Below are 14,472 nucleotides of genomic sequence, written 5' to 3'. Positions count from 1 at the left end.
AGCGGGGGACCTTCGGAAAGGGGCGTACCTTCTGCAGAATCTACGCCGGAAGTGGGTGCAGATACCTGTACTGTACAGGTACCTGCACCCCCTCCCCCCTGAAAGGTGCCAATTGTGGCGCCGGAGGGGGGGAGGGTTCCAATGAGCGGAAGCTCCACTTTAGGGTGGACCTCCGCTTTAAGCTGTTATAGCTGCAAAGGGTGGGCCGACTCAATATTGAACCCTACGGACTAAGACTGGGATGCCATTAAAATTCATGTGCTTGTAAAGGCATACTTTTGACAATATAGTGTCTATACCGTATATATATATATCTCAAAAGAGAAAACTGCGCTAATATGTAATACAGCTGGAATATTCCCTTAAAGCAGCAACTCAGAGATATACAGAGTTCAAATCATATAGTCCATATTGAGTCGCACTAACACAATATTATTGCATAGTGAAACAACATAAATATCAAAATAACATAACAAAAAGCCCACATATGCTAAAGTAGAATGATTTTTGATTGGATATCATCATCATCATCCACCACCATAAATAAAGGATCCTTTAAACGCCTATGGATTCTCCCAGGTGCTGACATTAATCCTCCTAGCAGTGGTGTTATAGGGGCATCCCAAAACAAAAAAGAGCTCCACATAGTATAAAAACGTTACCACTTTATTATAAAAGATATTCAAGGTTGCACTTACATTTGACTTGTTAAACTGCCTTAAAACAGAAGCTCCAGCTGACACATACATAGCACTCGTCCTTCCAGGATTTCCACAATAGTGGTGATGTCAGCACAAAACTCATCCTACGTGTTTTGTCATAGGTTGACGTCTTCCGCAGTACCCCAGGCATTTAAAGGCACCCGGCTGGGAATTAAGCCAACGCTCGATTGACCTCCTATAATACGAGGTCAATAGTAGCTAGTAAGCAAATATTTTTGCACTTGGTGAGGGCAATATCACAGAGGATCCTTTATGGTGGTGGATGATGATGATGATATCCAATCAAAAATCTTTCTACTTTAGCACATGTGGACTTTTTTTTATTATAATTTGGTTAAGTTATTTTGATATTTACTATGCAATAATATTGTGTTAGTGTGACTCAATATGGACTATATAATGTTGTGCTCATACGTTTTACGAACCCTGGCAACATTTATGATTTCTTGGCCATTTTTCAGTGAATATGAATGATAACTTTTCTTTCACTCATGGTTAGTGTTTGGCTGAAGCCATTTATTATCAATTACCTGTGTTTACTCTTTTTAAATCATATTAGCAACAGAAACTACCGAAATGACCCTGATCAAAAGTTTACATACCCCACTTCCTAATACCTTGCATTGCCCCCTTTAACATCAATGGCATCTTAAAGTCTTTTGTAGTATTTGTGGATGAGGCTCTTTATCTTCTCAGATGGTAAATCTGCCCATTCCTCTTGGAAAAAAAGCCTCCAGTTCCTGTAAATTCTTGGGCTGTCTTGCATGAACGGCACGGTTGAGATCTCCCCAGAGTGGCTCAATGATATTGAGGTCAGGAGACTGAGATGGCCACTCCAGAACCTTCACTTTATTCTGCTGTAGCCAATGACAGGTTGACTTGGCCTTGTGTTTTGGGTCATTGTCATGTTGGAATGTCCAAGTACGTCCCATGCACAGCTTCCTGGCTGATAAATGCAAATGTTCCTCCAGTATTTTTTGATAACATACTGCATTCACCTTGCCATCAATTTTGACCAAATTTCCTGTGTCTTTGTAGCTCACACAGGAACAGGAGCAAAGTCGGAAGAACAAGCCAAGTGTCAGTGAAAGGGAGAGGCGATCAGACAGGTCTGGAACAAGCCGGGTTACAATGGGAAATCCAAGGAATATACACAGAAGCACAGGAACACAGGAAGACTGACAGCAATCCAGTAATCTTCGGGTTTAGCAGCAGTCTTTTATAGGCCAGTAATTGGCCACATTTGTATGCAATGCGTGAATTGCGCACGTGCATTCGCCTAATCTCACCGTTGTGTATTCACGTTTGCATATTAGTGTCATCGTGCATTTGCATGCACTTGTTCCTGGCAAAGCGCCAGATATGCCCATGCGCGGCCCCCCCACCCCAAAGCACCTTGTCCCCATGTTGATGAGGACAAGGGCCTCTTCCCGACAACCCTGGCCGTTGGTTGTCGGGGTCTGCGGGCGGGGGGCTTATCGGAATCCGGGAGCCCCCTTTAATAAGGGGGCCCCCGGATACCGGCCCCCCACCCTATGTGAATGAGTATGGGGTACAATGTACCCCTACCCATTCACCTGTAAAATAAAAGTACCCAAAAAAAAACACAACACACGAGAAAAAATATTTTATTGCACAGCTCCGGGGGTCTTCCGTCTTCGGGGGTCTTCTCGCCGGACTCCTCCACTATCTTCGTGTAGCTCTTTTGCTAGCGGAGGAGTCCGGCTTTCTTCCTCCCCGCCGCCGGCCTCTTCTCCCGACTTCGGGGGTCTTGTCCCCCTCTTCGGTTCTTCTGCTGGGCCACCGCGCCTTCTTGTAGCTCTTTTGCAGGCGGTGGCCCGGTCTTCTGTCGCCGCTGTCGCCGTCGCCGCCTTCCGTTCTTCTTCTTCTTCTTCTTCTTGTTCTTCTTGTTCTTCTCCAGGAGATGTTGACACGTCGCTCTCTCCGGCCGGAATGCCAGAGCCGCGCTGAGCGGTCACTTATATAGTGACAATGGGGCGGTGTCACATGGTATATGTCACATGGGTTGGTCACATGGGTTGATGTCACATGGGGACTATGACATCGTAAGGGGGCGGGGTCACCATGTGACCAACCCATGTGACATATACCATGTGACACCGCCCCATTGTCACTATATAAGTGGCAGCGCAGGGCGGCTCTGGCATTGTGGCCGGAGAGAGCGTCGTGTCAACATCTCCTGGAGAAGAACAAGAAGAACAAGAAGAACAAGAAGAAGAACGGAAGGCGGCGACGGCGACAGCGGCGACAGAAGACCGGGCCACCGCCTGCAAAAGAGCTACAAGAAGGCACGGTGGCCCGGCAGAAGAACCGAAGAGGGGGACAAGACCCCCGAAGTCTGGAGAAGAGGCCGGCGGCGGGGAGGAAGAAAGCCGGACTCCTCCGCTAGCAAAAGAGCTACACGAAGATAGCGGAGGAGTCCGGCGAGAAGACCACCGAAGACGGAAGACCCCCGGAGCTGTGCAATAAAATATTTTTTCTCGTGTGTTGTGTTTTTTTTTGGGTACTTTTATTTTACAGGTGAATGGGTAGGGGTACATTGTACCCCATACTCATTCACATAGGGTGGGGGGCCGGTATCCGGGGGCCCCCTTATTAAAGGGGGCTCCCGGATTCCGATAAGCCCCCCGCCCGCAGACCCCGACAACCAACGGCCAGGGTTGTCGGGAAGAGGCCCTTGTCCTCATCAACATGGGGACAAGGTGCTTTGGGGTGGGGGGGCCGCGCGGCCCCCCCTTCCCCAAGGCACCCCCCATGTTGAGGGCACGCTCGCCCCCCTTTCCTGGCCGGCCGGGTAGCGTGCTCGGACAAGGGTCTGTTGTGGACTTTGGGGGAACCCCCACGCCGATTTTTTTCGGCGTTGGGTGTCCCTTTAAGTCCATTCCAGGCGGCGGTGCCCGCGACGTCTCCTTCGCGGGCCCCGCCTACCTGTACACGCGCTCGAAATGGGCGGACTTGCCTCCGCCTTACGTGGGCGAGTCCGTTCATTTCAAAAGTTGAGCGAACTGTTTGGCAAACAGTTCGCTGAAACAGTCCGCTCAAAAAGTGCCGTGTGTGGGCAAGTCCGCTCATGCAAATTTTGAGCGGACTGTTGCGGCAACTGTTTGACGAACAAAGTTTCAGCGAACAGTCCCCGCGTGTGTACGCGGCCTGAGAGTTCTGGTTGCTTCCCTGACAATTTTATAAATTCTAGAGAAATTTTATAAATTCTAGAGAAATGCTTAAAGTGTTTGTTAACCCCCCAAAAAATATATTGCATGGATTTTAAGGGGAACCTCGCACCAAAAAAAAATGGCATGGGGGCCCCTCTCAAAATCCATACGAGACCCCTTAGGTCTAACATGGATTTTATGGGGAGCCCCACACCCAAAAAAATAAATGGCGTGGGGTAGGCGTAGGCCCCCCTCAAAATCCATACCAGACCCTTATCCGAGCATGCAACCTGCTGTGTGACGCTTCTCTTCTTCTGACACTTCTTATATAACAGAACCGTGTGCCATGGGGGCGGGGTCACCCAGTGAAGCCTCCCATGGCACGTAGCGGCCCAAGAACGAAAAGGAGACACCGAGGAGGAAGATGCCGGACGAGAACACTGGAGCAAGAAGAAGAGGATCAGAGGAAGAAGAAGATGGAGGATGAAGAGAGGAAGAAGACCAGAAGAAAGAAGATGAAAGAAGACAACTTTAATAAAGGAATTGTCAAAAACTGTCTCTTTCATTTTTAACACTTTTGGCACTTTTTTGGTTTAATGGTAGGGGTACTTTTGTACCCCCTTACCATTTCACATGGGGGGGAGGCTGGGATCGGGGGGTCCCCTTCCCGCAGACCCCCACAACCACCGGTCAGGGTTGTGGGGATGAGGCCCTTGTCCTCATCAACATGGGGACAAGGTGCTTTGGGGGGGACCCCTAAGCATCCTCCCAATGTTGAGGGCCTGTGGCCTGGTGAGGTTCAGGAGGGGGGCGCACTCTCATCCCCCCTGTTTTCCTGTGGCCTGCCAGGTTGCGTGCTCGGATAAGGGTCTGGTATGGATTCTGAGGGGGACCCCCAAGCCATTTTTATTTTGTGCGAGGTTCCCCTCAAAATCCATGCCAGACCTTAAGGGCCTGGTATGGATTTTGAGAGGGACCCCCACGCCATTTTTTTTTTTGGCACGGGGGTTCCCCTTAATATCCATACCAGACCTGAAGGGCCTGGTATTTTCTTGGAGGGGAACCCGTGCCATTTTTTTTTTATTATTAAAGTCGCCTGGCCTGGGGGCGACTTAAAGTCATGTTGTAAGTCGCCCCAAGTCGTGTTGTAAGTCGCCCCATGTCGCGCTGTGATTCACACTCAAGTCATGTCCAAGTTGCCTCCCAAAGTCGCACTGGAAATCGTGTTGCCCCTGTGTGAATGGACTGTTAATGATACGGCATATTATCATCTGTTGCGCTTATCCGTGCGGCAGTTCATACGCTCACTTAATAATTTATCTGGCGCACAAAATAAGGTATGAACCAGCACAGCCCATTCATCTTAGTAAATCAGCCCCTATGAGTCATTCCTCCTCCTGTAGGGTGACACAGGCAGATTGGTTCTGTGTGTCCAGTAAAACCTATTCTGATTGTGTTTTGCATTTTTTTATTATGGGGATTATATCAGAAGGAGGTGGAATACACAAAGCTTGGTGTAAATATCCCAAGTGGACAAGGAGAGGAAATTATGATAAATCTCTCCACAGAGACAGCAACAAAAAGACTTTTATTTGTAAAGTGGGGAAAGGATAGAACCTTTAACAGGTTTTTATTGCTGGCAACATATTGTTGTCTTTGGCAGGCCACTTATTTTACAGTTATCTTTCCTTTAACCACAGGTTGACACCGTTGTGCATTCATGTTTGCATATTAGTGTCATTGCGCATTTGCATGCACTTGTTCCTGGCAAAGTGCCGGATGCGTCCATGCCAGTATTGGCAACATTGCGAGTTCTTTGGTTGCTTCCCTGACAATTTTATAAATTCTAGAGAAATTTTATAAATTCTAGAGAAATGCGTAAAGTGTTTGTTAACCCCAAAAATATATATACAGATCCTGGTCTATTAAAGCAGATTACACAGCACAGTGCTTGTGATGTGTAATCTGCCCCCCCCCCCCCCTCTAAACTCTAAAAAAAACTCCCTGAACCTGGCACTTCCTGTATCCATTCTCTATACTGACAACAAATGTCAGGGCTGCTCAGCCCTGACCACCATTGTTAGAGTACATCCCTGCATCATACCCTGCTGTCCCCTCTGCTCTCCTCTCTCCCCTCTCTGCGTTCAACCTGCCCCCACCGCTATTCTTGAAGAAAAAAAAAAAAAAGGTACAATTGTCACTGCCAGCCCCTCTGTTAGAGGCTGGCATAGCACACTATGTAAGTAGTTTTCAAAAACGAGCGCTCTAAATACTGAATTTGAGCTGTCTTCAGGCCGGTCACGTGACTCATGGCAGCTACAGCTATGATGCAGAGTTCTGTGGAGGAGACAAGCGGCCACGTGATCTCCCCGTTGGGCTCCTCCCACAGAAGCCATACATCGGAGTTGTAAAGTGGCCGGGAGTCATGTGACCACCCAGAAGACAGCTCAAATTCGGTATTTAGAATGCTCGTTTTTGAAAACGACTTGCATTGTGTGCTATGCCAGCCTCTAATAGAGGGGCTGGCATAGTCTTATATAAATGGGTTAACAAACCCTTTAAATACTGTATTACAATTTAACAAAACATATTTGATTTTAGTCGACTAAAATGTACTGGAGGTTTTAGTTGACTAAAATATGACTAAAAAGAAAACAATTCGGATGAATAAAATACGACTAAAACTAAAATTGTATTTTAGGTAAAAGACTATGCCTAAAACTTAATCGAAATTTGACATCAAAATCCACAATCCAAGTGGCTGCAAGGGTTAAATGCTGTAGAAAGTATTGTTCCATCCCAATCACAGGCAAGGAAAAATTAAATATCTGCATTTTTTTTTAACTTGATTGGATGATAGAAGTCAGCTGTGCTTCACCTCATTCACTTAGCTCTGGGGGAAATTGTCTATTCGCCTTTATAAAAGCAAACCCATTGCCTAAAATAATGCAATAGAAATGGATAGAAACAAACAGATGTATAGACACTATTGTCTACATTTTGTGGAAACCTGACTGTCCCACCTATATGAGCTTGTTGAATATCCCATTCCTAATCCATGGCTATAACAATGGGGCACCCCCACCTTCCTAGCTTTTGTGAATAGATCAACAACCTCCACTGTTCTGGAAAAGCTTTTCTTGAGATTTGATTTTGAAGTGTGCCACTGGGAACTTGGCCAAATAAACATTTGGGGGCACAGTCACTCATACTGGAACAGTAATGGGCCTTCCCTAAACTCCGACAACAAGTTTGGAAGTGCATAATTGTATAGAATGTCTCTGTATACTGTAACATTAACTCGAATCACATGAGCTCCTAAATCACTTGGAGGAGTGTCAATGTACATTTGGCCATATCAGATGTAATGGTTAGGCAGCCACAAAGTTTTGACCATATAGTGTATCAATAATCAATACTTACTAGCAATGAGGTCCTGTTTCAGAATCAATTTCACATCTCCCATTATAACAGTCATAGAAGTCCGGAGAAGAACGATCGCAGTGAGACACACAGGTCAGTTTATCTTGAGTTATAACTGGGCTAAAATACTCTTCAAAGCCTTTTGGAACCACTTCTGTGCACTTGCCTTGGACATCTAAATAAATAAATGCAACCAATATTTAATATGTTAAATGTAAGGATTGTGGAGACATTCTTGGTCCTCTAATGGTTCACGCACACGGTTAAACAAATATGTTGGATACATCTAATATAGTACTGTGCAAAATGTTAAAGTGGTTGTAAAGCCTAAACATTTTTTACCTTAAAAAAAAAAAAATGTTTACCCTAATGTAAGGAAAGCATTAGGCATTCAGCCCCCTCACACCTGTGCGCTCTCAGCCCCGTCATACCTGTATGCACTCAGCCCCCTCAAACCTGTACACTCTCAGCGCCCTCATACCTGTACACTCTCAGCCCCCCTAATACCTGTACACTCTCAGCCCCCTCCTACCTGTACACTTTCAGCCCCCCTCACACCTGTGCGCTCTCAGCCCCCTCATACCTGTACACTCTCAGCCCCCTCATACCTGTACACTCTCAGCCCCCTCATACCTGTACACTCTCAGCCCCCTCATACCTGTACACTCTCAGCCCCCTCATACCTGTACACTCTCAGCCCCCTCATACCTGTACACTCTCAGCCCCCTCATACCTGTACACTCTCAGCCCCCTCATACCTGTACACTCTCAGCCCCCTCATACCTGTACACTCTCAGCCCCCTCATACCTGTACACTCTCAGCCCCCTCATACCTGTACACTCTCAGCCCCCTCATACCTGTACACTCCCAGCCCTCTCATACCTGTACACTCTCAGACCCCCTCCTACCTGTACACTTTCAGCCCCCCTCACACCTGTGCGCTCTCAGCCCCCTCCTACCTGTACACTCTCAGCCCCCTCCTACCTGTACACTCTCAGCCCCCTCCTACCTGTACACTCTCAGCCCCCTCATACCTGTACACTCTCAGCCCCCTCATACCTGTACACTCTCAGCCCCCTCATACCTGTACACTCTCAGCCCCCTCATACCTGTACACTCCCAGCCCCCTCATACCTGTACACTCTCAGCCCCCTCATACCTGTACACTCTCAGCCCCCTCATACCTGTACACTCCCAGCCCCCTCATACCTGTACACTCTCAGCCCCCTCATACCTGTACACACTCAGCCCCCTCATACCTGTACACTCTCAGCCCCCTCATACCTGTACACTCTCAGCCCCCTCACACCTGTACACACTCAGCCCTCTCATACCTGTACACTCCCAGCCCCCTCATACCTGTACACTCTCAGCCCCCTCATACCTGTACACTCTCAGCCCCCTCATACCTGTACACTCTCAGCCCTCTCATACCTGTACACTCTCAGCCCCCTCATACCTGTACACTCTCAGCCCTCTCATACCTGTACACTCTCAGCCCCCTCATACCTGTACACTCCCAGCCCCCTCATACCTGTACACTCTCAGCCCCCTCACACCTGTACACACTCAGCCCCCTCATACCTGTACACTCTCAGCCCCCTTACACCTGTATGCACTCAGCCCCCTCAAACCTGTTTGTTCTCAGCCCCCTCACACCTGTACGCTCTCTGCCCCCCACACCTGTAAGCACCTAGCACCACTCACATGTGTGTATATGACAAGCACGTACATACACAAAGGCATGTACACACACAGAGACATGTACACACACAGGCATGTACACACACAGGCATGTACACACACAGGCATGTACACACACAGAGACATGTACACACACAGTTATGTACACACACACACACAGACATGTACACACACACACAGACATGTACACACAGGCATGTACACACACACAGACATGTAAACACACACAGAGACATGTACACACACACAGAGCCATGTACACACACACACAGACATGTACACACACACAGAGGCATGTACACACAGAGAGACATGTACACACAAAGACATATACACACAAAAGCATGTACACAGTCACACACACAGCTGCCCTTACTTGTAAGGTAGTCCTAGTCCCAGCTCTTGTTTCCATATGCAGAGGGGTGCACATGCAGGAAATGGCCAGAGGTATCAACAAAGAGCCCAATGTCAGCTCATGGCATAGCAACAGCCGTTGGACTCAAACACATACAGGAGCATCCATGGAGCTCCTCTGCACCCGACCCTGCCTTCTCATATCCCTGGCAGTCGGCCAGACGCTGGAGCCCCTTACATGTGTATGCTGTATCCCCCTGATGCCGGCCCTGCTTCCGGGTCTCGCTGGCTTTGCTGAGGCACCAGGAGCCACTGGCTCCTAGTGCTGTCAATCAAAGCCAGTGGCCAAAGAGCAGGGGGTGGGGCCGGGTCCTGCTGTCTGTGTCAATGAACGCAAGGGAGGGGCCAGAAAAGAGAAGGTTCCTAGCTGCTCTGTTCAATTCCATTGCACAGAATAGGTACTGTAAATATAGACATGTTTGTTTTTTTGTTTTAATAAATTACCTTTACAATCACTTTAAAGCGGTTGTATGCCCGCATAAAAAATAAAAACTTGTAAGACAAAGGCATAATGAGCTAGTATGCACCGCATACTAGCTCATTATGAAATACTTACCTTAGAACGAGGAGTCAGCATCTGATCTCGGACAATGCCAAGGAAGCTGACATTTCCCCCTCGGTGTGTCTTTCAGATTCGTCACTCCAGCACTGCAAGTGGCCGGAGCCATGATGATGCCACTCCTGCGCACGTGCGTGGAAGTCTTCTTTCCGGCAAGGTCCGGCACTGTCCACTGGACCTTCAGCCGGACCTTCACGGCACATGCACCACTGACATCAGTGACTGCATGCAAAGTGAATATCTCCTAAACCATATTATAGGCTTACCTGTATGTAAAAATAAAAAAACTGGGTATACAACCACTTTAAGGCAAAACATGCTGTAAGATAGAGAAGTTTTAAAAAATTATGAAATCAACCACTTGACCTTCGTAAGGTACTACCCCCTTCATGACCAGGCCATTTTTTGCTATTCAGCACTGTTCTAATTTAACTGGCAATTGCTTGGTCATGCAACACTGTAAGCATATGAAACATTTATGATTTTTTTTGCACACAAATAGAGGATTATTTTGGTGGCATTTAAAATCCACAGATTTTTTATTTATTTTTTGCTATATAGTATATATAAAATATAAATAATTTTGAAAAACAAACAAACATGTTTTTCTTAGTTTCTATTATAAAATTTTGCAAATACAGTAATATCTTGGTTTAAGAGTAACGCGGTATATGGGTGTTTTGAAAGACAAGCAACATTTTTTTTTTTTTTCTTGCTATACGAGCACTGTCTTGATATACGAGTAGTAGCTCCTTAACATTGTGAGAGTAATTCTTTTTTTTCTTTTCTTTACATTAAAACTGTGATTCTTCTTTTTTTTTAGTATTCCTACTGCAGTACTGTACAGTATTAATATGAGCTTTTGCTCAAATTTTTATCATTTTTATATGAATAAATGGTTGTGGAACAAATTACCTGAATTTCCATTATTTCGTATGGGAAAATTTGCTTTGATATACGAGTGCTTTGGATTACAAGCAAACATCTGGAATGAATTATGCTCGCAAACCAAGGTATTACTGTAAATAATCTTTCTTCACAAATTTAGGCAAAATGTATTCTGCTATGTTTCTATGGTCCTGCCCATATATATGTTTTTTTTTTTCTTTTATCTCATCCCCTGACGATGTATCTTCTGATTTCCAGCTATCTTTCTTGTAACTAAACCGGTTCGGTTTAGTTACAAGTTCGCACCAGCACTTTCGAACGGCCCGAAAATTTGTGCGAACTTTAGAACCCCATTGAAGTCTATGGGACTCGAACGTTTGAAATAAAAAGTGCTAAGTTTAATGGCTAATAAGCAAGATATTGTCCTAAAAAGGGCTTGTGGACCCGGCTCCTGCCCCAGGGGACATGGGTCATTGCCAATTTTTTTTTTTTTAAACTGATGTTTTTTCGGGAGCACTGATTTTAATGACGATTAAAGTGAAAAAAGGGAAATATTCCTTTAAATATTGTGCCTGGGGGGCATCTATAGTATGCCTGTGAAGTGGCACGTGTTTCCCGTGTTTAGAACAATCCCTGCACAAAATGACATTTAACGGAAAAAAAGTCATTTAAAACTGCTTACGGTTTTAATGTCATGTCTGGTTCCAGCAATGTGGATCAAAATCATTGAGAAAAATGGCATGGGTAGCCCCCTCCGTCCATTACCAGCCCCTTTTGGTCATGCACAGATATTAAAGGGAACCCCGTACCCAAATTAAATAAAGGAAAGGTGTGGGGGGCCCCCAGGCCCTATATACAGTGGTGTGAAAAAGTGTTTGCCCCATTCCTCATTTCCTGTTCCTTTGCATGTTTGTCACACTTAAGTGTTTCGGAACATCAAACCAATTTAAACAATAGTCAAGGACAACACAAGTAAACACAAAATGCAATTTGTAAATGAAGGTGTTTATTATTAAAGGTGAAAAAAAATCCAAACCATCATGGCCCTGTGTGAAAAAGTGACTGCCCCCCTTGTTAAAACATACTATAACTGTGGTTGTCCACACCTGAGTTCAATTTATCTAGCCACACCCAGGCCTGATTATTGCCACACCTGTTCACAATCAAGGCATCACTTAAATAGGAGCTGCTTGACACAGTAAGGTCCACCAGAAGATCCTTAAAAGCTACACATCATGCCGAGACCCAAAGAAATTCAGGAACAATTGAGAAAGAAAGTAATTGAGATCTATCAGTCTGGAAAGGGTTATAAAGCCATTTCCAAAGCTTTGGGAATCCAGCGAACCACAGTGAGAGCCATTATCCACAAATGGCAAAGACATGGAACAGTGGTGAACCTTCCCAGGAGTGGCCGGCCGCCCAAAATTACCCCAAGAGCGCAGCGACGACTCATCCAAGAGGTCACAAAAGACCCCACAACAACGTCCAAGGAACTGCAGGCCTCACTTGCCTCAGTTAAGGTCAGCGTTCATGCCTCCACCATCAGGAAAAGACTGGGCAAAAATGGCCTGCATGGCAGAGTTCCAAGGAGAAAACCACTGCTGAGCAAAAAGAACATCAAAGCTCGTCTCAATTTCTCCACAACACATCTTGATGATCCCCAAGACTTTTGGGACAACATTCTGTGGACCGATGAGACAAAAGTGGAACTCTTTGGAAGGTGTGTGTCCAAGTATATCTGGCATAGAAGGAACACTGCATTTCATAAAAAGAACATTATACCAACCGTAAAATATGGTGGTGGTAGTGTGATGGTCTGGAGCTGTTTTGCTGCTTCAGGACCTGGAAGACTTGCCGTGATAAAAGGAACTATGAATTCTGCTGTCTACCAAGAGATCCTGAAGGAGAATGTCTGACCATCTGTTCGTGTACTCAAGCTGAAACGAACTTGGGTTCTGCAGCAGGACAATGATCCTAAACACACCAGCAAGTCCACCACCGAATGGCTGAAGAAAAACAAAATGAAGATTTTGGAGTGGCCTAGCCAAAGTCCTGACCTGAATCCTATTGAGATGTTGTGGTATGACCTTAAAAAGGCCATTCATGCTCGAAAACCCTCTAATGTAACTGAATTAGGACAATTCTGCAAAGATGAGTGGGCCAAAATTCCTCCAGGACGCTGTAAAAGCCTCATTGCACGTTATCGAAAACGCTTGGTTGCAGTTGTTGCTGCTAAGGGTGGCCCAACCAGTTATTAGGTTTAGGGGGCAATCACTTTTTCACACAGGGCCATGATGGTTTGGATTTTTTTTCACCTTTAATAATAAACACCTTCATTTACAAATTGCATTTTGTGTTTACTTGTGTTGTTCTTGACTATTGTTTAAATTGGTTTGATGTTCCGAAACACTTAAGTGTGACAAACATGCAAAGGAACAGGAAATGAGGAAGGGGGCAAACACTTTTTCACACCACTGTACTCAGAACAGCAGTATACAGGCGGTGCAAACATGACAGGGACTGTGTAGGTTTGTTGTGTTAAGTAGAATTTGTTTGTAATTTTGAACTGGTACATTTTTAAAGTGTAGCTCCAGTCAAAAAATCTATTTTTAAGCTTTTTGGAAAACATAGGGAAGGGTTATCACCCCTGTATAATTTTTTGGGCCGTCCGTCTTTTTCATCTCCCTTTCTGTTGTCTCTTTCTGTTTGCAAGTAGGAGACATTTGAAAGTTGGATGTTTGAAAGTAGGGGCTTGCCCTATATACTCTGCAAAAATGGGGGCCTAAGGTGTTGATGTTGCCACAACACTGTAAGCCCTCAAAGTGACACTTGGTGGGCGCTTGGGCGCCCTGCTGTGAATGATTATATCAAGAATTGTAATTACATGCCATTGTTGAACAGTGGTAGAAAAATTGGGCCTTTGGTTGTTATGCTGATGGTGCTGGTGCCACAACACTATAAGTCCTCACAGTTACTCTCGGTGGGTGCAGGAATGGGCCCTACTGTGAAATATTATATCAAGAATTGTAATTACATGCCCCTGTTAAACAGGGGCTAAACATTGGCCCTTAGGCACTGCTTGATGGTGCCACGACACTGCAACCTCTCCCAGATACTCTAGTTGGAGTGCAGGAATGAGCCCTGCTGCAAAGCATTGCATCAAAAATTGTAATTACATTCCCCTGTTAAACAGGGGCTGAAAAATTGGGCCTTAGGCACTGGTGCTGGTGCCACAACACTGCAACCTCTCCCATATACTCTAGTTGGAGTGCAGGAATGAGCCCTGCTGCACAGCATTGCATCAAAAATTTTAATTATACATCATATACATATAATTATATACATAATTATATACATAAAAAATAATATTTTGATGTGCGTCATTTCTGTACACAGGATGCTGCACCTCCTACATTTTGTATTCTGTATATTCTGAGTTTGAATTCATAGATATAGAATTTATAAATTGAATTTAATATACAGTGCCTTTAAAAAGTATTTATATCCCTTGAAATGTTCCAATTTTTTTCTTGTTACAACCAAAAATGTAAATTTATTTTATTGGGATTTTATGTGATAGATTAACAA

The 14,472-nt window shown here is 45.3% G+C and overlaps 1 protein-coding gene across 1 annotated transcript in view; it reads right to left on the bottom strand.

Annotated features, from left to right (window-relative positions):
• LOC143962297 (uncharacterized) overlaps positions 1–14,472 on the bottom strand; it is an 89,551-nt gene that overhangs the window by 36,948 nt on the left and 38,131 nt on the right. Inside the window, exon 18 of the mRNA XM_077471599.1 lies at positions 7,319–7,493. Within this exon, the coding sequence (XP_077327725.1) occupies positions 7,319–7,493 (175 nt within the window). The remainder of the gene's footprint in view (positions 1–7,318; positions 7,494–14,472) is intronic.

The sequence above is a fragment of the Lithobates pipiens genome, unplaced genomic scaffold (assembly GCF_037356315.1).
Source record: "Lithobates pipiens isolate NorthernLeopardFrog02 unplaced genomic scaffold, aLitPip1_a1.2 Scaffold_8, whole genome shotgun sequence".
In the NCBI taxonomy this organism is placed as follows: domain Eukaryota; kingdom Metazoa; phylum Chordata; class Amphibia; order Anura; family Ranidae; genus Lithobates; species Lithobates pipiens.
The sequence above is the reverse complement of the archived record's forward strand: the minus strand, read 5'-3'. Positions and strand labels throughout refer to the sequence as shown.